The sequence below is a fragment of the Lissotriton vulgaris genome, chromosome 1_1 (assembly GCF_964263255.1).
Source record: "Lissotriton vulgaris chromosome 1_1, aLisVul1.2, whole genome shotgun sequence".
Lineage (NCBI taxonomy): Eukaryota > Metazoa > Chordata > Amphibia > Caudata > Salamandridae > Lissotriton > Lissotriton vulgaris.
The window spans coordinates 1,770,152,766-1,770,174,296 of record NC_141685.1 but is presented as its reverse complement, the minus strand read 5'-3'; the positions used below and the strand labels follow the sequence as shown (position 1 = coordinate 1,770,174,296).

Here is a 21,531-nt window from a genome sequence, read left to right as displayed (position 1 = left end):
TACAGCGCCTCAATAACATCGGGATCCAAGGAAAAGCACTGGAATGGATCACCTCATTCCTCACCGGAAGAACCCAGAGAGTCCGCCTCCCACCATTCAAGTCCGAGGCCACTGAAGTCATCTGCCGCGTACCCCAAGGCTCCTCACTTAGCCCCACCCTCTTCAACGTATACATGAGCCCCCTCGCGTCCATCGCTCGCCAACACAACCTCAACATCATCTCCTATGCAGACGACACCCAACTGATCCTATCACTCACCAAAGACCCCAACACCGCCAAAACCAACCTACATGAAGGCATGAAAGAAGTTGCAGAATGGATGAAGCACAGCCGTCTGAAACTGAACTCAGACAAAACAGAAGTCCTTATCTTAGGCACCTCCCCCTCCGCTTGGGACGACTCTTGGTGGCCAGAGGCCCTTGGAAAAGCACCCATCCCGACGGACCACGCACGAAACCTGGGCGTCATCCTGGACTCCTCTCTCTCGATGAACAAACAAGTCAACGCAGTCTCATCTTCATGCTTCAACATACTCCGCATGCTCAAAAAAACATTTCGCTGGATCCCCACCGAAACCAGAAAGACAGTCACCCATGCACTGGTTACAAGTCGCCTGGACTACGGAAACACCCTATACGCCGGTATCACCGCAAAACTCCAGAAAAAATTCCAACGCATCCAGAACGCATCAGCCAGACTCATACTAGACATCCCACGCAAAGACCATATCTCTAACCACCTGAAAAACCTACACTGGCTCCCCGTCAATAAGAGGATTACTTTCCGACTCCTAACCCACGCTCACAAATCACCCTACGAACTTGGACCCGAATGCCTCAACACACGACTTTCCTTCTACACCCCCCCTCGCCAGCTACGATCCTCCAACCAAGCCCTTGCTACCATTCCTCGCATCAATAAAACCACCATGGGAGGTAGATCCTTCTCCTACCTCGCAGCTAAAACCTGGAACTCACTCCCCACCCACCTACGTCTCACACAGAACCACCTAGCATTCAGAAAGCAACTTAAAACCTGGATATTCGACAAGTAACTCCCCTTCCCTCCTCAAGCGCCTTGAGACCCTCTGGGTATGTAGCGCGCTATATAAATCTCTGACTTGACTTGACTTGTTTGTCAACCAGATGTATCCATTATAAAATTATATTATCCACTACAATCTACCAGCCAGTACCTTGCTAAGGATCTCATTATCCACCCAGATCATGGATAGTAATTACCACAAATCGTTGAATATTTGTCTGGGTCTTCATAATAGGATCCATGTCACACGAACTCAGGAAATGCGTTTTTATCAATTCCTTCGTGGGACACAGCAGTAAAGAGGCCACAAATGCATGTATGTTCCAGAAATTGCTATGATGACCATTTACTTCCTGTGACCTTCCCTCTTTGTAATCCAAACTACTAAAAGCACCTCAATCCCCCACTAACAGTTTGCTGCACAAGTGCTAATTAACAATAACATTAAAAAATACCCTATGGATTTTTTGCTACTTGTGGGGGAAACAAGACCCTTCCCGTCTGCCCTCCTTATAGACAGTTCAGACACTTTCTCCAAGGGTGAAACCATTCACTTGTACTAAAGTGTACTTCCTCTAGGCTCGGATTGCCTTCTGGAAAGAGTGGAAGGGCTAAATATCCGTCTTTAGATTGAGTACCCTTTAAACGCATCATGCTTCTAACTTCCAACATCAAGCAGTGACAAAGGAGGGCTATGAATATTAAAATGGAATGTTGACAAACGGGGGCTCAGTGGACCCCACATATTCAATCGCTGAGGGCAGAGGGGCAGCTTGACTCAAGTTAATCATGTCCCAGGTAAGAGTCTGTCTCAGAACTTGGCTTAGGTTTGAAGTCGGTGTAATGTTATTGTGTGTCTCGCAGTATGAAACGCAGCCGAGGGTTCAAGAAGGGACCCACATCATCATCACCTTTTGTCTGTTTTAAATGTGCTGTGATAGAGCTCGGTGAGACCCAGCAGCCATGTGTGAATGCGCTCACTCTGGGCGGGATCCCTCATGCTAGTGTCACAATCACGAAGTTAGATTCTGACGAAACTTGCCAACGTGCAAAATAAACACAATTAACTACTTTCACAGGATCAGGGAACTTCACATGTGGTTCTGATAATACCAATCAGTCAAAACTCAGTGTCACAACACCAAAGAAAAATAGCTAACTTTAACCTCGGAAACGCCTCCCCAAACACGGCTGCTGATAACTTATCGCCGGTATCTCCTCCGGCGAGCCACATAAACAGGTGATAACACTTCTGAAGGCCAGGGAGGGGCTAAGGCACAGGGCCAACTTTAGAACCCTGTACTCACCTGGTTTAGCCATTGGCCACAAGAATTTGCTTCAATGGGGAGTTGTTCTTTATTGGGACACTTCGGTTAAGCACTAGTTTACGTATTTGGATGTTTAAAAACGACTTTTGACCTACCATTGGGTTCGTTGTAATGTTAATAATAGTCCAAACTAACTATACATTTACTTCTTGCTAACTTTTCCAAATCAAAGACTACAATGTCAATATGTAGGCCTGATCTGCTCAGTTAGCATCCTCCTCAGTATTTATATGTCAGGTTATCTTTGGCGCTCTGCACCCGTGATGTGAGGTGGAGATATTTTGTGGATTTATAAAACTCAATACAAATAATTTGCTATTTAGAGCAGCCTGTTTGGCTGTGATAAAGTAGAGCTTCTCGCGGGGTAACTGGGTCTGCTGTAAATTAGCAGGAAACCTCAAGGTCTCAGATTGGACTCAGTCTTCATCCTGCCAAAGCTAATAAAATGAATGTTATGGAATTAGATTGCTGACTATTACACTATTGCCAGACAGTGACACTGCTCGAAAAGGGCATGTAACCCTTACATTATCTGTATTCTGCCTTGAACAACTTGTGCCGCATTAGAGGTTTAAAGATGCTGCTCGAATGAAGACATGTCTATCACATAGAGCAGAAGAACAGAAATAATTTCAGAAAACGAAACCCCTTTTGCTCCCACTTTCCTTTTTAGTGAGTAAAGACCAATAACTGTGCATTGTGGTGCTTGCTGTTTTTCATGCGCAGGATCACCATTTTGAGCCAATTGACGCACACTTATCTGCACTTGAGAAAAAACAGAGCATTACAGACCATTACCAGTTGTATGTGGCAACAAAGTAAGTCTAGGCAAATGCCTGCCTAGCTCCAAGTGCCACGAGGCAATTATTAGCTTTCCAAACTATGCAGTATAAATCCCCTCGCTCTTATGAAGGGCTTGAGTGCAGTCCAGCACTTTCCATGAGATTCCTTTTAGTTTTTTTTTTTTTAGTTTTTACAATAAATGTGTTGCCTGTCTTTACTAGGCATTGGTAAAGCCAAGAGGTCTATTTCCGCTATATCTTTGTACTATCTGTCTCTTTCTGCACTTGATGTAATTTTTTAATTTCAAGCTTGCTGTACTGCATGCCACCAATTGCACAATAAACAGGACAGGAGGAAAGATGCCCACTATAGATTATTAGCCCGATGCAGTCTTGATGACACCATGATATCGATTATAGAAAAGGGAACTGAAAAAGGGCTAAGCTTTTCACATCAAAATGTATCAGAAACTCTATTATTCCCTCCTTCATTTATTTGCTCCCCAGAGATGTCTTGGAGCAGCATACATCCTATAAAATAATCAAATAAAATATATGTTATATGAGCCGCTCGCAGGAGGGACTGTGCTGTTTGTTTGGCCGCCCTTTCAACGCCGGAACTACAGGGACCAGGAGCCGCGGATTTCAGCACACCTGTGCTGCCACGCCCACTGCCCACAGCGCCACAAATCTCCTTGCGGCCCCCGCTTCGCGGGACACACGCGCACGCGTGTGCCGGACGAAGTCGGGCCAAGGGAGGGCCCGTTTGAGCCCGTTAGAGCCAGGAAGAGGCTGGGCTGGGCCACCCCTCTAAGGTCCCTGATCTACACAAGGAAATCGTAAGTGGCATCAACCGCAACAATTATTATTCGTGTGTTAAAGTTGTCTGTGCCTGATACGCAATGTCAGCGCGTGAAGGAAGAGGGAGGAAAGGAGCGGGAACTTCGTACGTAGCTGGGACCCTCAATCAATTTAGAACGAGGGCTACCTCAGAACTGGCACATGAGATTGCCCTTACGGAACGTCGCCTCTCAATGGACCCAGTATTTTCCAAAAGATCTTTGGGGGCCATTGTGAATGCGTCCACGCCAGAAAAACATGGGCAGACCGCTCCGGCTATCACATTACAGGCTGAGAATATAAGTATACAGGAAATCTCAGCTCCCTCAACACCCCGTAGTACAGGGTTGAACTTACCAACGAATACAGTAACGTGCGTGGTAGTAGTTCATGACGAGCCCGGTCAACCAGCTGACTATTCGAAAGGGGTTACCTCGAAAAGAAAGCGAGGAGCAACTCGAGGTGGTACACAGCACAAAGGGAAGAAGTCCAAGACCACTAATCAAAGTATACAGAAGGAGATCCCCAATGCTGACCCCTCAATTGCTAAAGCCCCACAAGGAGATCAGCCAGGGAGAAACGATTCAAATAGGGCTGACCCTGTAACTATAACGGGACCATTGCAGATTGAGGAAATGTATTGGAGGAAAATAGGGGCCCTTTTAACATCTCATCTGGAGCCCCTAATGGACAAACTCTCTGCAATTGAAAACAGACTTGGGAAGACGGAGGGACTGATAACGCATACTTTGGGTAGCACTGATGACAAAATTGCAAAGAGTGGCCATTTCAAGAAGCTAAGAAGGGAAGGTGAAGTGGAGGGTGCTACCGGCTCGATTTCCAGTCACACCAACGGCGGATCTTGTTGTGCAACCATCGGTTATGGACAAATCAGGGGGGGAAACCGTAGGCAGTGGTATTACAGATTGTGCTAGGCCACAGGGGGCACCATGTAATGCTGATAAGGAAAGAGAAAAGGCTAAGAAATTGTATCCCCATTTAGACTTACCTCCAGACTGCTCACCATATGTTGCTGTCCTGACCAGGATCCCCAAACTAAAATTGGGTGCAGAGGAATTTTATGACCACATTAAAAACAAAACAACATACTTGTTCAATCATAACAGACCTCTGCCCCGAGATTTCCATTGTAATATTCTCTTTGTGAGGAGAGTGAATTGAGTGGGACATAGGCAGAAAGATGTACCAGGGGAGTATATTGTTGTGAACTTTGAAGACCCAAAAGCAGTGCATTATGTCACACAAGGCTCCCAGACAGGCACACAAACTAAAATCCAGGTGCAGGATCTAAGTTATTTCTATAGGCCAGAAAACCTGAGGCCCAATGGTGGGCATTGGGAAGCCTATAGGGGGAGGATGGTGCAGTCAGATAGACTGAGAGGAAGGGCCGATAGGGAGAGGAGCGAGTTACCGGAAACAGTTGCAATGGGAGCACACACATATGATAGTCAGGCAGCCCCAAGGAGTTAAGGAGGAGGGTTTGCACTCCCGTTATTTAATAAATACGTGCCACTTGGTTGGGGAAGACACCTCAGCGAAGTGGACTGACTACACGGAGAAGAGACTGGAAAAGAAAGGGAGTTACACCCAATATCACAAGTAGGGGAGCATTTGGATTGCGTACCTCTGAATGAGAATCAGCTGATACCGTGTAACTCACATCCAGTTAGATTCAAGGGTGCCCAAATAAGCAATGGCCCCACTATGGCACCTTACCCCCACAATAATTGTCAAGGGAGTTCCCTTGAACTAGTATCTTGGAATGTGGCTGGTTTATCTGCCAAAATTCAAAATATCGAGTGGCAAGGGGCGGTCTTCTAACATTGGTACATTTGGGTTTGGAAGAGGTCTGGACTGATCTAAACTGGAACTCGGAATTTATGATAGGTATACGGTTTAAAAACAGGGACCTTGATTTAATTTTGGTCAATTTTTATAATGCGGGAGGATGTCGAGCAGGAGAGTTGGATGAAAGACTTGGGTTACAGAGAGAGCAGGACCAGGGTGCAATAGCTACGCTGATCCTAATAGCCAGGGATTTTAATCGCCATCTGTGCCCGAAGTTGATACTGTTCACAGAAGACTTGTCCTGGTCCTCATGCAATTTAGAAGAGGGAGTACATTTTGAGCACACAGCGGAAGGTAGGGAATTGAGTAGGGCAATGAATAGACACACAATGGAACACTCAATGGACTTACTAACCATTGAACCTAATAAGCAGGCAAACTCTACCTTCAAAGGAAGGGGATGCAGCTCATACATTGATTTCATACTAGTGTCCCATTTGTCTTAAAGAAGCGGCTTTTGGGTTTTGCCATAGAGTGGAGCGGTTTCAGTGACCATAACCCACTAACATTGCCGGTGGCAGTGACAAATGTTAGTAAGGCTATAAAGAGTGGGGTGGGGGCCAATAGGGAGAAGGTCACGGACCAAGGTAGGCACCTTAAATGGCCTAGGCTTAATGGAGAAAGTTTTTATAAGTCCCTCATTGGAGAGGGGAAACAGCTATTGGAGGTGTGTCTAGACTTAGCAGTGGAAGGACCCCCGCCAGTGGAGGCATTTGAAGAGATAGGGCGGTTGGTAGATGGCCTTATGCATACGACAGGGCAGGGCAAGAGAAAAAATGATCCCAAGTGGTTTGACAGAGGGTGCTCTTTAGCCCAGAGGAACCTAAGAGCAGCTCTTAAACACAAGCCCAGGGATAAACAAAGGGTCATGCGCTTCAGATTAACTTATAAGCTGGCAGTAAGACGCCGGAAGAACGCACTCCAAACTCAAACGTGGGAGGACTTGAGAGGAGCGGCTGAACAGAAAGATCTGGCCACCTTCTGGATGAAAATAATAACCCTTGTTTCCAAGACATAAATAGCCCGCAGATAGTGTCTAATGTGCTCCCTGAACAGTGGGTGGAGCACTATATAACAGGGGGAACACCGAGACACAGGAGAATGAGGAGGGGGGGGGGGGGGGGGGGGTGGAATGTGGCGCTAAAATTAACTCTAGAGGAGAACATTGCGGGCATTAAGGGCCTAACCCGAAATAAGGCCCCAGGACCAAATGGGACCCCTCCGGATCTCTTCCTAAGTAAGGTAGATCTATGGGGACCAGCCCTAACAAGAGTGATAAATGCGGCCATAGCCTTTGGGCTCCCCCGCTCATGGTCGACAACTATAATAGTTCCAATCTTAAAAAAGGGGAGCAGAGATAGCCCTCAATGCTACCGCCCCATCTTCCTGATAGATGTGACTGCTAAAGTACTAGGCAGAGTAGTTTTAAATCGATTGATGAGCTGGGAAGAGGAACATCAAATCCTTACTGATGTGCAGTACGGATTCAGGGCCAACAGATCAACGACTGACCAATGTCTAAACCTATATTTATTGGTGACAAAATATACAGTTGCCAACAAAGAAACGGTTTATTTAGCCTTCATCGATCTGCCGCAGCGTTTGACTGCGTGAACAGGGAGAAGTTGTGGGCCATAATGTCCAACTTAGGGGCGGACATTGATCTCATCAAGATCCTGAGAGCTTTACATTGGAACACATTAGCTAAAGTTAGGTACAATCTGGAGGGAGGTGATACCGAGCCTTTTATCTGTACCAGCGGGGTAAGACAGGGTTGTATCTTGGCCCCGTTCCTGTTCTCCTTGTATATTAATAGCCTAGAACAATCCCTAAGCAATCTAAAAGTGGACTCACCTAGAGTAGGCAGCATAGTGATCCCCGTCTTGCTCTACGCAGACAACGCGGTCTTGCTGGCACGCACCCCACTGGGATTACAGCATCTGATAGACGGTTTTGTGGATTTCATGACCAGTCTAGATTTCTCTGCCAACTTGACCAAATTGTATGTTATGGAGGCGGGGCCTAAACCCAGAATTTTTTTTAACAATAAAATAGCGCATTCAGCTTGGCGAAGGTACAGTCCTTTTCATACCTGGGAATTTTATTTGATCAGGGCTTACATTTTAAATCACTGATTGAGGAACGGTGCAATAAGCGAATATCTAGCTCGGGGGCAATAATGAATTTTGGTTGCAGATTGGGGCGATGGTCGCCTGAGCAAATGATGACCCTAGACAACTCAATCTGCTACTCAAAAGTGACGTATGGGGCAGAACTGTGGGGGATTGCTAATGTAGCTAAATTGCAGATAGAGGAGAATAAATACTTGAGAAGGCTCCTCAAAGTCCCACAGTGTGCATCCTCCTACATCATACATGAAGAACTGGGCAGAGCGTTTATAGAGGACAGGGTGGGGAGCAGGCCCCTGCTTGCATGGCTAAAGATTTGGGTTAACCCAGAAGCTAGTTTGACCCAACAAATAATTATGGACTGTTTGGGGAGGGATAGGGGAATGAATATCCCAGGGCTTAAGTATGTAAAGGGTGCCATGGAAAATATCGGCTGTGAGGACCTTTTTCTGACATCGTCCTGTATAACGAGACGGGATCAGGCTAGAGCAAAGGAGATGTTTTTCAAACAAAAAGCCATAGCCCGAGAAGTTAAGGATGGGGGCAAACAATCAGTTAAAGCACATGATTTAGTAAGGTCCTGTGGAGGAATAGAGCCTTACCTTGCCCTCATACACAATGCCCAGGACAGATTTTTAATCACACGTTTTAGGCTCAACCTTTTACATTATCTATTAGCTGATACGGCAGGTTTTACAAATCCAGCTGAGCCAAAGGGTCCCTGCTGCTGCGATCAATGATCTCCGCAGTATACCCTTCATTTTGTATTATTATGCCCATTTTATTCATTCCCAGGCGTTGCTTTTTAATAAGTTTGCTGAAAAGGCCAAATTTAGACATGCGAAAGAGGCCCTTTTATATCTACAAATGGCCCAAGATCCCCTGACTTTACTTTCCGTGACAGGTTTTTTAAGATTAGCAGTCAAATTAAGAGATACCAGAGGGACTTGTTGAGTAAAATACTACTATAATTCTGATCGATAGGCGGGGGGATACGGGCCTAACAAATGAATTGCAGAAGTAATAGTTCCTGTATGTCTCCTGCTTTCCTTTTTAAATTGTATATGCTGTCATTTTAAACTGTACTTTTATGGCGTTAAATGTAAAATGCCGAATAAATAATTTTGAAATGAAATATGTTCTCTTCTTCCCTCTCCCCGTACAATCACTCACCTTTTCATCTTTTTTATTTCCTTTTCAAGAGCTATGATCCCAGAGAAAAATATAACTATGGTTAATTTACCTTCTCTATTTGTACTAGAACTGTTCTATTTAGTGTGTACCACAAAGTAAAATGAGAACAAAAGCTGCACTGTGTAAAGTGCTAGTCGAAGGTGTCACTTTACTGCAAATGCTGCCAAAATAGAAACCTTTGTATTTGTGAGGCTCGACAAAGTTCAGTGAAGCTGGCAAAGACTTCCACTTTCACCCAACTTCGCTGATGTGACGTTTTCCTGCCTTCCGCTCAGTACAAATGGGCTGTTTCCAGGTTGCAAGATGTCCAGCCTACGACGGGTGGGACATCATGCAACTGTATAACAGCAGCTGACAAGATCATGTGGTGAAAAACTGGTCAAGGGACAGAGAGGAGTCTTGGCTATGGGGGGCAATGCACTACAACCACTTGTAATATATTACACAACAAGGGGACCACGCCTCCCAATTTTTTGAGAACCTGGGGTAATAAGTTGTTTCAAGAAACAATGGTTTACGGAGGCCAGTAGGTCTCTGGAGTGTTTAGGAAAAAACACAGTAAGTCCGATATATTTTCAGGACCCAACATTATACAGTGTATCAAAGGCAAGTATTGAGCAGGACACATTTTAGCACTGTGATGCAATAAATTTATCGATTGCAGAGTATCATTTCATTTTCAATTGTCAATGGCGTTTCGATATCATATACTTGAGATCATCATCGGGACAGGTGTGTGAGCACCTAATATTTACTGCACAAGCGGACCAGCCATGTGGTGGAACACAACAAGTAAAAGCACGTAGAAATCGGGTTACATTAGGATGCTCGAGAGGGCTATCAATCTAGTCAAGCGGCAGATGCCTTTGTGAGTCTTGGTAAAGAACCGGTATTTGGTAGGTTCCTGTTCAGTTAGTTATTGTTTTGGTCGAGGGTAGATAGGGATTTTTTCGGGAGATCATTAGAACTAGGAGTAAATTTGGAAGCCGTGCGGTCGCTCTGGTATGCGAGGGAAAGCCGCCACTTGTAAGGCGTGGGATTTGTTGGTCCAAGAGAACATTTGGCCTTGGATGATGGAGGCTTGCTTGGGGTGGGAGTTCTGACAGGCAGGACACTGATGGACACTCTGGAGGAGTCCAAGCTCCAACAATGTCTCACCGTCTTTAACTATGTCTTCAAAGACCACAGGGAAGAACAAGATTCAAACATAAAGCACATCCACCAAGGGTGTTGAGACCTTGGGGAGTGCAGGCGAAGTCAATGAGATCCAGCCACCCCACAAGCAGGACTGGCACGCTTTAAAGCTACTGTCTGTCTGTATATGAGCATGAACCAGGAATCTAGTGCAGGGAAGCCGATGAGCAAAAAAACTCAGGGGTGCAAACATGACACTTAAGTCTGAAAGACAGTATGTAAAATATTTGTAATCCTCATTCAGTAAAAAAAAATCCAGGGCATGTGGTGGGCATGTTGAGAACTGCTTCCAGATAAAGGCCACATATGCTAATGGTCTTTAGTTTATTTATTTATTCTTTGTTGAAAAGGTCACTCAAGTCTCCTCATTATACCTAGAAATATTGCATATGTATGTAGGAAACAGACGAGCATACATACACACGACACTGGCCTTAAATGGAGACAGTGTTATGAAGTACAGAAAGGAAGGACAATCTTATGGCAGATAATCAATTCAAGATACAATCGGAGGACCTTCCTACCATCATCAGACCTCTAGCAGTACTTGGGCAACCTTAGGCAATTGGTATCTGAAAAACCGTGATAGGCTTATTACAGCTATTTATGCAATCGCCTATTGCCCCGGCTGTCTTGCATTGCCATCACTCCTTACAGCATTGATGAGAAATCCCCTTTCACATATGACCTGTCTAAAATGCCCTTTGGGTATACTGAGCTCTATAATGTGTATGGTCCTCTATAACATATTGGATAAAGTATGGCACTACCTACAGTGCATTCCAATATCCTTCTAGATATGACAGAAGCACTACAGTCTTTATAAAATATGGTCATCGTTGTACTGTCCATCCAGCCTTCAATACTTATGGCCACAACCATGTCGCCCACCAAGTTATCTTCCTAGGGCGCATGTTTGGAAAAAAACACATGCAATCCGTACTATTGAAATAAAGTAAAAATGAATATACAGTGCATACCTGCCAACTCACAGGGTGCATAGTGAGACACACAGTATTGGCTCCCACCTCATGGTCTCCTGGTGAGGAGCTGATATCACACTGAGGCAGGGAAAACGAGTGGAAAACCACTGTAAATAGTGGTTTTCCAGCTCGTTTTCTGAGGCTTTGAACTGCTGACGACCATTGAGAGGTGTGACAACACCCAGAACATCGGCACCAGCCTCAGCAAACTTTTTTTTGGGGGGCGGGAGCATGTGCCGGTGTAGTGTTCAAAAGTGCCTCCTAGGTACTTCTTGGCATGAAGCCCCGCCCCTTCTCACATGTATTGTATTGTAATTGCATTTATGTAGCGCTTACTTGCTCAGACGTGAGTCCCATGCTCTCCACACCACTGGATTCAAGCAAACCGGGCTGAAGACGGCTGGAATGCCAGAAACCGGTCCTCAGAAGCTTGTTTCCGGTCCAGGGAAGGCATGCCTTGGCAGTTCGGGCTGGACTGTTCCCATGAGGCACAGGGTCAAATTGATTTGTATATGGCCATGTCTGAACTGGGGTGGTGTGGAGTGCACAAAAAATGATGGATTTAGGCCCCGATCTCTGTACTGGGGTGAATGTATGACATTGTTCTACATTCTGTCCATCAACTGTGGTTTTTGCATTATAGCGCTTACTACCCCAGACGAGGCGTCAAAACGCTTTTTCGGAGAGTAGCACGCTACTCCACGACCCATAGAGGATTAGTGTTGAATTAGTATAGTAAAACATGCAAGTACATTTTTAGTGGTGGATAGGTTAGTCAGTTATTTGGATTTGGAATGGTAGCAGAAGGATAGAGGCGGACAAAGGTTTGTATTTATATAGCGCTTGTTGAGGCACGCTATTCAGGAATCCTATAAAGGAATAGTGGTGAATTAATATGGTGAAATATGAATTAATTTCAGTGGTTGTTATTATTCAATTACTTGGAGTGAGAAGGATAGCGGAGGGATAAAAGGGGAAGAAAGATTTGCATTCATATGGTATTTATTATCCCTGATGGGTGTTGAAGCGCTTTCCTGGCGAGTAGCACCCCACTCCGGAACCCATAAAGGATTACTGTTGAAAATTAGTATAGTAAAAAATAAAATTTTTAAAAATGAAGTCACTTGAGTAGTGGATATGTAATTCAGTTCTTTAAGTTGGCAGGTATGACAGTGGATCATTTGTAATAAGAAGATTTGGGGAAGATTCCAAGTGAGAACGTTTCAGAAGTGGTTCTTCAAGTAAAATGCACGGGAGCCAGCAAGCTGTCGATCCCACTGGTCTGTACTGAAGGTCAGACTAGAAAAATACAAAGATGAACTGTAACAGCTTCCAATGTCAGAGAAGGAATCTCAACAGAAAGAGTTCTACTTCTTAAAATGCTGTAGTTGCTCCCCAGGAAATGTAGTTTAACCGGACAGATCTGAAAGAAGGCATATGATGTAAGACCCCAATTCTAATAAGTTATTACAGGCTTCATCTGATGTCACCACTAGCCTAATGTAATGATGTTTATGAAATACGAAAAATAATTGTATCATAAGACATTTCTTAGGTGGATCATGTCTGCACGTAGGAGAGAAAGTTATTTGTCTTACCGGAGTATGTAAGCAGTGGTTGGCAAAAGGACAGCAGAACACTGTGCAGCCGCCATGGCGGTAATGCCTTCATCACTAATTTCTTCCAAATGACTGACTGCCAGCGCCCCTAATTCAGCTCCAAGCTAAAAAAAGATTTTTTTAAAAACAAATGCATTTCAAAATTACCAAAAAATTACCAATCACTCCAAACATCATATTGAATACGAAAGCACTTTAAACATGCTGCATTCACTGTATTTTAGACTCTACTGAAACAATGACAATAAGCAGTTTTGAATGAAAGTTAATTAACAAACATCATATTTTCATGCCTCATTACATCTCATATTCTATCACAATAAACTCAACAGCCAGGCCAGTGAAACGAACTTTAAGAAAATCACAAGTAGATTGTAGAGTATAATAGATATGGGTCAGGAGGCATATCTTTATGGGTGATATCCCACAATGCTCAGGTGTTCACTAAAATTGCATTATGCTGTGTTGTGTAGCACAGTGGCAATTTAGCGCCAATAGGGAGAAAGTATTGCCCTGGGATTAAGAATGCAGGACAGGGTGCGAGAAGTTAAACAACGCTAAACGTTTGCTGCCTGGTTGCAAACAGCGCTTGCAAGGCAGTGCATCTTACCCTGTTACATACCGGTGTAACCTTGGAGCATCGACTCCATGATGTCCAAGTACTGAAAAACTGCAGCGCCCTGTGGCTGCGACGGGAAGTCTCCACAGGATATGCTGCATTTTATATTTTTATGCAAGTTTTATGAATACCCCCGAAAACACTTACTTGTCACCCTTTTAAAGAAATTAAATTTTAACCAAATAAGACCTGCACTTATGTACTTACAGCTCTTGCACAGTGATAGTGTTCTTCAGGTGATAGAATTTCTAAAACTGACTGTTAAAATAAGAAAGTGCCTAGACGAGTGATTATATACCTTTGAATGATGATGAATTTAAGCATTTTTGTTGTAAATTCTGTACCTTTCGCACTTTAGTTATGATCTTGCCTACTTACTCATCAATGTAATATGTATTACTTGTTTTTTAGAAACTGTGATTTTATTTATGAATTGTTTAATGAATTTTTGTGCTTTTTGGATTGAAACATATCCGAAATAAAGTCTACTGACAGACTCTTATGGTAATCCTGTGGCACATTGCAGTCTTAACAGAAGTACTGGTGGCTAAGCCCAATCTTTCTTCCCAAACATACAAAACATACAAAAGTCAAATGGAGTTCCCTGGGGCTCAGAGCTAGGCACTGCACTAGTTAATATTTATGGAAAACCCTTGCCAACTCTGACACGGTCCTTTGGACGAACCTTTTCCAGATGTAATGAAGATGCTCATGTGCTGGGTCGACTGGTAGGCACAACATCAGCCTCCTCCGTGGAGCACCTTTCTCCCTTAGCAGGCTGGATGACAAACTCATTAAAATTGATTTGTGTGCCAGTGTCCATCCAAAATGGCTGACATATCGCTGGAGAGCTTTCGCTGTATAACAGAGGAAGCAGACCTATCCTCCTCACCCCTGCTTTCCAACAAGAGGATATGGCTGCCCGAAGAACCCATTTCTGACAGAGGTAGACAAACTTTGGCAGCAGCATCTATGGCGGTGATACTGGATATGAATTCCTTTCTCCACTCCGAAACACAACTGATGCAACTTCTGCTCCATCAAGGACAGCACCATAAGCAAAGAAAGAATGATAGGGGATCCGGGAATGTCCTACTCCAAAAACTGCTGAAGGCTGTAATGCAAGGACAATCTCGTGCTGGGTATTGAGGGGTTGGAGACCTCAGAGAAAGCTACACAAACACACATTGCTGAGAATGACTTTGGAAGTTTGGTGGAATGGAGACAATGCTACTGACCAAAAAGAAAACCTTGGACATCTATTCTTTTTGGCTCCTGCATGGAACAGAAGACCTCAATATGACTGCTAGATTTGACGACATGGAGGTTTTATCAACGGGAGGTCTCATTTGGAAGTTAAGATAACAGCATTGAAGGAGTGGTGAAGGTATCATTGAAGTGAAAACACAATCCCAAGAAAACAAGTGACAAGTCATAGAGAAACATGATGCCCAAGAACAACAGAGGTGTCAGCATAGACAAGAATCATGGAAAATAGAGAGTAACCCTGCAGGAGGAGGGGGATCAGACCTTGGAGACATCAGGATGGCAGATCCCTGCATGAGACAGCTCAGGAATTGCGTTAAATGGAAGTGTGTGATCAGAGTGGCCTGCTGGGAGACTAAAGTAAATGATAGGTGCAAATCAAACATTTGGGATGGACGTTGTGACATGGAGGTATCACAGAGCCAAACCACCAGATTAGGGACCCATGGAGACTTACTTGAGGGGTCATTGGTCTAGACTATTTGGGCGTTGGCTTCAGCGCACATTATAAAAGTCCCCCAAAAATAACTAAGAATGTATTGCCTTACTGAGTAGTAAAGAAGAACTGCCCCTTTTGGCCATTATTGGGAGGGACTAGGCCAATTACTGGAGATTCAATGTGTGGAGAGTAGCACACGTGTGTGGTTATAGATCCGAGGTTGTAAGCCACAATTCTATGGCACGTACACCCTCCCCATAGACACCTCGCACCTGTGACTTGATCCCTCTCCTATTTTGTTCCGCCACCACCATGCCATCACTCCACGTATCCTGACAGCAGCTACCCATAACTAGAATCCCACCTATGATTCTGCCATCTCCCCACCGTGACCAGGCAACTTGCCCATAGGGCCCTTCCCCATACTTTTAGATCACCATTCCCCTTTTTGGGTTATCTCCCTCACCCAAGGCTCCATCTTTGACCCAACCCCTCCAATCTAGATATTTAATTTCAATTGGAAGTGTGGGACTCTAGCATATTCTTGGCGGGTTTTCCAATACACTCCATTTTTTGACAGGTAATGGACATATGGGCCATCAGTGTTCCCAGATTACCAATTTGGCAGCAGACTTCATCGGAGGACCATGATGAAGTTCAACTGTGAGGCAGCACAACAATCTTTATCTTTCTGCTTTCCTCTCTCCAGTTTCAATGCTTTTATATTGACTCTGTAAAGCAAGACATTTTTGAATAAAGAGAAAGTTTAAAAAGTAAAATTACAATAAAACTGGTTTTAAATGTAGGTAAAATCATATCACGATGGTCAAATACCTAGTGGTCCATTTTGAGGGGTTGCATGTCTTTTCAATATAACATGTTAGGGATCTGTAAATTCTTCAGAACATGGGTTTGCCCTTCAAACCTTAGATTCGTAAAATGATATGGATATTATTTTTGTCTTTAAGAAAAGTTCCATCACGGCTGCCCGCTCAAGGACACAAACCGTACTCAAGCTATTGTCAAATCTCACCTCGACTACATGAACTAGTGTATAGTGCCCTTTGTAAGCCATTCTTTGATTGGGTTGTAAATAATTCAAAAGACTGCAGATAGGTTTCTTTCAGGCCTGCAACATAGAACAGCAACTTCACGGGCTACTGGCCTATCTGTAGCCTCAATAAAAAAAATGTACATGTCTTAATCTCGTATTTTGGCATTGGATTCATTGAATCACAATTCAAGAAATACAAACCTACTTGTTCACATAGATCAGTTGCCAGGCAACCTCTTGTCTTTCGGTTAGACGTTCAAGATGCGGGGCAGGTTGGTGCCGCCAAACTGGATAATTGGGTGTAAAGATGCTCATCAATCAGCGTACAAGCCGGACCAAAACACAATTACAAAGTTAACAGTGTTAACTCCCAAGGGATGGGACACTTGAACTTGGCATAAGGAGAGTGAAATGGAGAGCTCAATGCTGCATGTTGGGAAGGAGCAAACTAGACAAACCGAGTCCCATTTTCAGAAGCATGCTTTGTCTTAATTTCACCTACGGGATCTTGAGATTGACTATGCGCGCGGTCTGTGAGCAATCAACCAGATAAGGAACCTGGCATTGCCAACTTTCAATTGTTGTATTATGTGATTAACAACTGGAACAATGATGCACTGTTTTGTACCACATGTAAATTGTTATAATACTCAACACAACTCTGTAGTTGTTGTAAACTATCATTTCCTGTAGCTTGGCTGGTTATAGAAGATGGTGAATAATGTGGTAGTAAATCATGTTACCAGGACAGGCCTGTACTTTGGGGTGGTGCAGCTTTTGTCTTCTTTGGCACATCAGCTGGGATCAAATCCGCCTACAAATCAAATCCTATTACCAAAACAACTCCCTTCCTGGGAATTAAATTTTGCATCAATCTTTTCCTCGGATGGAATAAATCAGGCCAATAATGGGACACTACCTTCAGAAACCAGACGCATTTACAGTGGTTAACCACGGTAAAGCCATTTTGAAGTGTATTCGTGGGAAGAAGGGAGGCGCAGGTGACATGAGAAAATAAAGGGGCTCCAAGTCAGAGGATGGGACTGAAAGAGAACAACTACAGACAATGTGAAATCATGAGGAAGATAAATGAACGACACCAGAGACAACACCTTTGGGAATGAAGATGATAGAATATGTGGCAGACTTGAAATAGGACCTTCCTAAACAGAGATGAGCTGAATATTGAGATAGAGACAGCTCAAGAGAACAAGATTGGCGTAGCCAATAGGTCTCGCTTTTGGGACCTTATAAGTATCAAGTTATGCAGCACCATATCCTTGGTGCACCAACATTACTGTTGCATGGCTAAACACTTATAAGGTCCCAAAGGCGAGACCTATTGGCGATGCAATAGGTCTCGAATTATTAAAGTTTGAGCTATTGGCATTACTAAATTATGCAAAATTTGTGCGATGATGGCGGTGAAAGGCAGGGAGAGTGTGTGCATATGTTTAGGTGGTAGGCAGAGTGCGAGACAGAGGGAAAAGCACACTGATTGTGGAAATAGAGGATAACTGTTAAGATAGTGTGAGGGAGAAAACAAGTTTTGAGTAAAGAAGGTGACAATAAATGTTAGGATAGAGTGCAGAATAACGAAAAGGATGGTGAAGTAAAAGCACGAGTATAGGTAAGAGTCTGGCGGAAAGTAAAAGGCACAGATATGCATTAACATAAGTATAGGTGTGAGGAGAGAGTGTGGGTTAGAGGAAGAGGCATGGCGAGTGAAGAATAGGAGGGTAAGTGGTAGGAAAGAATGTGGGGCAGAGTGAAAGGCGAGGTGATGTTGCAACATGAATATAGGTGGCAAGAGAGAGCCCGTGGCGCAGGCTAAGTTAGTGAGTTAAGAATATGAGGTAAGTGTTAGAACAGAGTGTGGGGCAGAGGAATAGGGACGGAGAGTGTAAAACATAAGGATAAGTGGTAAGACGCAGGGCAGAAGGAAGAGAGTATGGCACTGTTGTGTGGTAAAGCAACAAAAGGGAAGAAAAGTGATGAAAAACACAGTGAGGGAAAAACTTGAGGGTAGGTGGTAGGACAGAGTGTGTGGCACAGTGGCAGGTAGATTGCGGGAAAAACAAGGATAAGTGGCATGGCAGATTGCAGGGTAAAGAGACAGACAGATAGGCTGAGGGGGTGAAGTGAGTCTAAAAGCATCAGGCGAACTATATTTTGAGTAGTATATGTTATAAATGTCCTGAAATAGTGTGGAAAGTGCTTATAAACAGGTGTGTACCTTGTACAAAGGCTGGAAGTAATAATTACTATTGAAAGGCAAAACAACAGATGCATTCGCGTATTAGTATAAGGTTAGTGTTGCTGTGTAGGAAATGTTTGACTGACAAAATGCTAATTGTAGCTATGCGACCATAATAGAATGCACTGTAATATTATTTGTTGATATTTGTGGCACTGATGTTCAACGTTCAATAACAGGAAATGTAAGTGGTAGATGCACTAAAGGCGCCTTTTAGTCTGGCTGTTTATAATTGTAATTGAAGCTTTAAGGGAGGAGAAAAGGCGCAGCTTGAGGTATCGAAACCAAAACAAGCATGTTTTAGAACACACAATAGATGGTGTGATAGATTAGGAAAGGAATGTTTCTCGCAGACAGTAAACAGCGCTGCAGGGCATGAGTTTGTTATATGGGAACTAGAGGCAAAGCGCGTGTATATGTTTTGCCCTATGCGCAAGCTGACACGGAAGGAAAGACATTAGTGAGAACATAAGGATAGTTATCAGGATAGAGTGCGTGGCAGAGTGAAAAGTACGGCTAATAAAGAACGAACCTAGGCGGCAGGACAGAATGGAGGCACACTGCGTGAAAAAGGGACAGGTACGTAGAGCAAAAGCATGAGGATAGCTGGCAGTAATAAAGTATGTGTAAGAAGAAAGCTATGGGTAGGCAATAGGAGTGAAGAGGGAAGGGCATGGCTGTCTAGAATATAAGGCTAGGTGGCAGCAAAAAGTGCAGGACAAAGGGACAGGTAGGGGGAGCGAAAAATGTGAGAATAAGCGGCACAAGACAGTGCGAGGTAGAGAGACAGGGACGGTGATTAAAGTTTGAGGTTAAGTGGTAAGTGAAAGTGTGGGGTAAAGTGAACAGAATAGGCACTGTTTGCGGCAGGGCACAAGTCCTAAAAAAAGAAGTGGGGGGACGCTGACACCGTAAGTGACGTCACAACAGGAAGTAAAGTCATTAAAGGTGGCTTACACATACGGGCTCATCGTTGCCTCCTCTCGCTCACGCTGTGCAGGCCTTTAGAGCTGGCACACAAAACCCTAAGGGTTCTACGCTGATTTCAATAGAAGGCAGCATGCCCTCGTGTCACAGCAGAGGATGCAGTTACAGCGCGGGCACACAAGGGTTTACACTCGAACCCAGACTTCGAGAAAAATTGAGGGCCAGGTGCCTCGCTGTACACCTCGGGTGATCATGACGCATGGACGGGTAGCTGGCTTATCTGAGCAGCATGAACACGGCATTGGGCCAACCAGTGGCGTAATGAGCGCAGCGTGCTGTGAGCTCCGATCTCGTCCCAGAGAGGCCAAACAGTGAAGTCCAGCTATTTGGCAGGGGGGACGGCGTCCCTCCGGTAAAATAAGTGGGGGGACGCCGTCCACCTGCGTGGTACCCCGACTCGAGCGCTGGTTTGCGGCAACAAAAGCGAAACGAAGGTCATGGCACCCCACCCGCTCTAGAGGTAGCCCCTGACTCTGCAGCCTACCTGTGTTCATGCCACAGTGGCTAAAGGGCTAGTGAATTCTTGCTGGCCTTTTGGAGAAGTGAAGGGCTTGTTTCATCATATTGCTGCTTCCCCCTGAAGAGGTGCTGGTCTGAGCTGTTGAACTAATAACATTAAATCATTTCCAAGTGCAGCAGGGAGGAACCGAGGGGCCCGGTTTGAGAGGGAGCACGCACCACCTAGTAGGGGCGAATAGAACACACAGCACCTCTACAAGAGCCAGTAGGCCCATGGTTTAATTTAGATGTACACTGGGGATGATGCAGTGCCAGGTGTATGAACAGGCTCCATGCCTGTGGCGGAATAGGCGCTACGGGTGACACATTCCCAGGTGCACGAACCGGAACAGGCACTACGGGGGAAGCACTGCCAGGTGTATGAACAGAAACAGGCACTGCGCTGGAAGCATTGCCAGGTGTATGAACAGGCTCCATGCCTGTGACGGAACAGGCATTCATAAAATGGGCCATTATCTTTACATGGAAGTTGAACATTTAGAGCACTTCTCCTGTTCTTTGCAATGGACGCCCTAACACTTTTCAGGATGGACTGCAGTGCATTTGTTTCTTCCTGTGTTTCTGTCTCCGATCTCTCTTCCTCCCACCAGCCCTGGGGCGGAAGGCGTAGCAGTGAGAAGAGCGCGGTTATAGTTTTTTTGCAGCCCTAAGCAGAAACGCTGTGTGAGGTTTACAAAGAAACACGGAGCGTGAAGCTGAGAACGCGGAACAAAAGAGTCAAGCTCCCGCATTGAAATAAAACCAAACACAACGTTGGTGTTGAGTAATTACGGTGAAGTAACGAATACAGGTACTGATTATACAAACGGCAGTGAAAGCGATCGCGAAAGCATTGGCCGTGCAGCTGTAAAAGTAACAGCCGCGCAGCCCTGAAAGCCAAATGATCACGATCGAAGCGAAAGTGATCGCGAGGACTCGCTCTATAACATAAACATAACATAACATGTGCATTTGTAAAGCGCACGTTCACCCTTGGGTATCTTGGCGCTGAATAACAGATGTTTATTGTTACCCAACTCAATGGTACTCATTTTATCGACCTCAGTTGGATGAAAGGCTGAGTGAACCCCCGGGATTTGAACCTGTGACCATGAGGTCGAACACAGGCCATTGCAATGGACGCATTAGTCCACTGAGCCACCAGACTCTATGGTAAGCACGCGAGTGGTGAGCGTGCAACAGTGATCGCACTGGAAGGGAGACAGATGGCGGCTGCGCACGTGAATGTAAGCGTTAGGCCAGCGCTGGTAGCACTTTGAAAACCCGTATACTAACGGTCTCGCAGAGCAGCGCATGCGCAGGCTCAGGCAAGACCTAAAAACAGTAAGAGAAAGCCACACAGTCTTAAAGGGAAATTCACCCAGCAAGATAATTAACTTGTAAGTTGGTAGCAGATGCAGGCTTCAA

General features: G+C 44.7%; 1 protein-coding gene across 1 annotated transcript in view; it reads right to left on the bottom strand.

Annotated features, from left to right (window-relative positions):
• AMDHD1 (amidohydrolase domain containing 1) overlaps window positions 1-21,531 on the bottom strand; it is a 135,974-nt gene that overhangs the window by 23,180 nt on the left and 91,263 nt on the right. Inside the window, exon 6 of the mRNA XM_086919076.1 lies at window positions 12,963-13,087. Within this exon, the coding sequence (XP_086775202.1) occupies window positions 12,963-13,087 (125 nt within the window). The remainder of the gene's footprint in view (window positions 1-12,962; window positions 13,088-21,531) is intronic.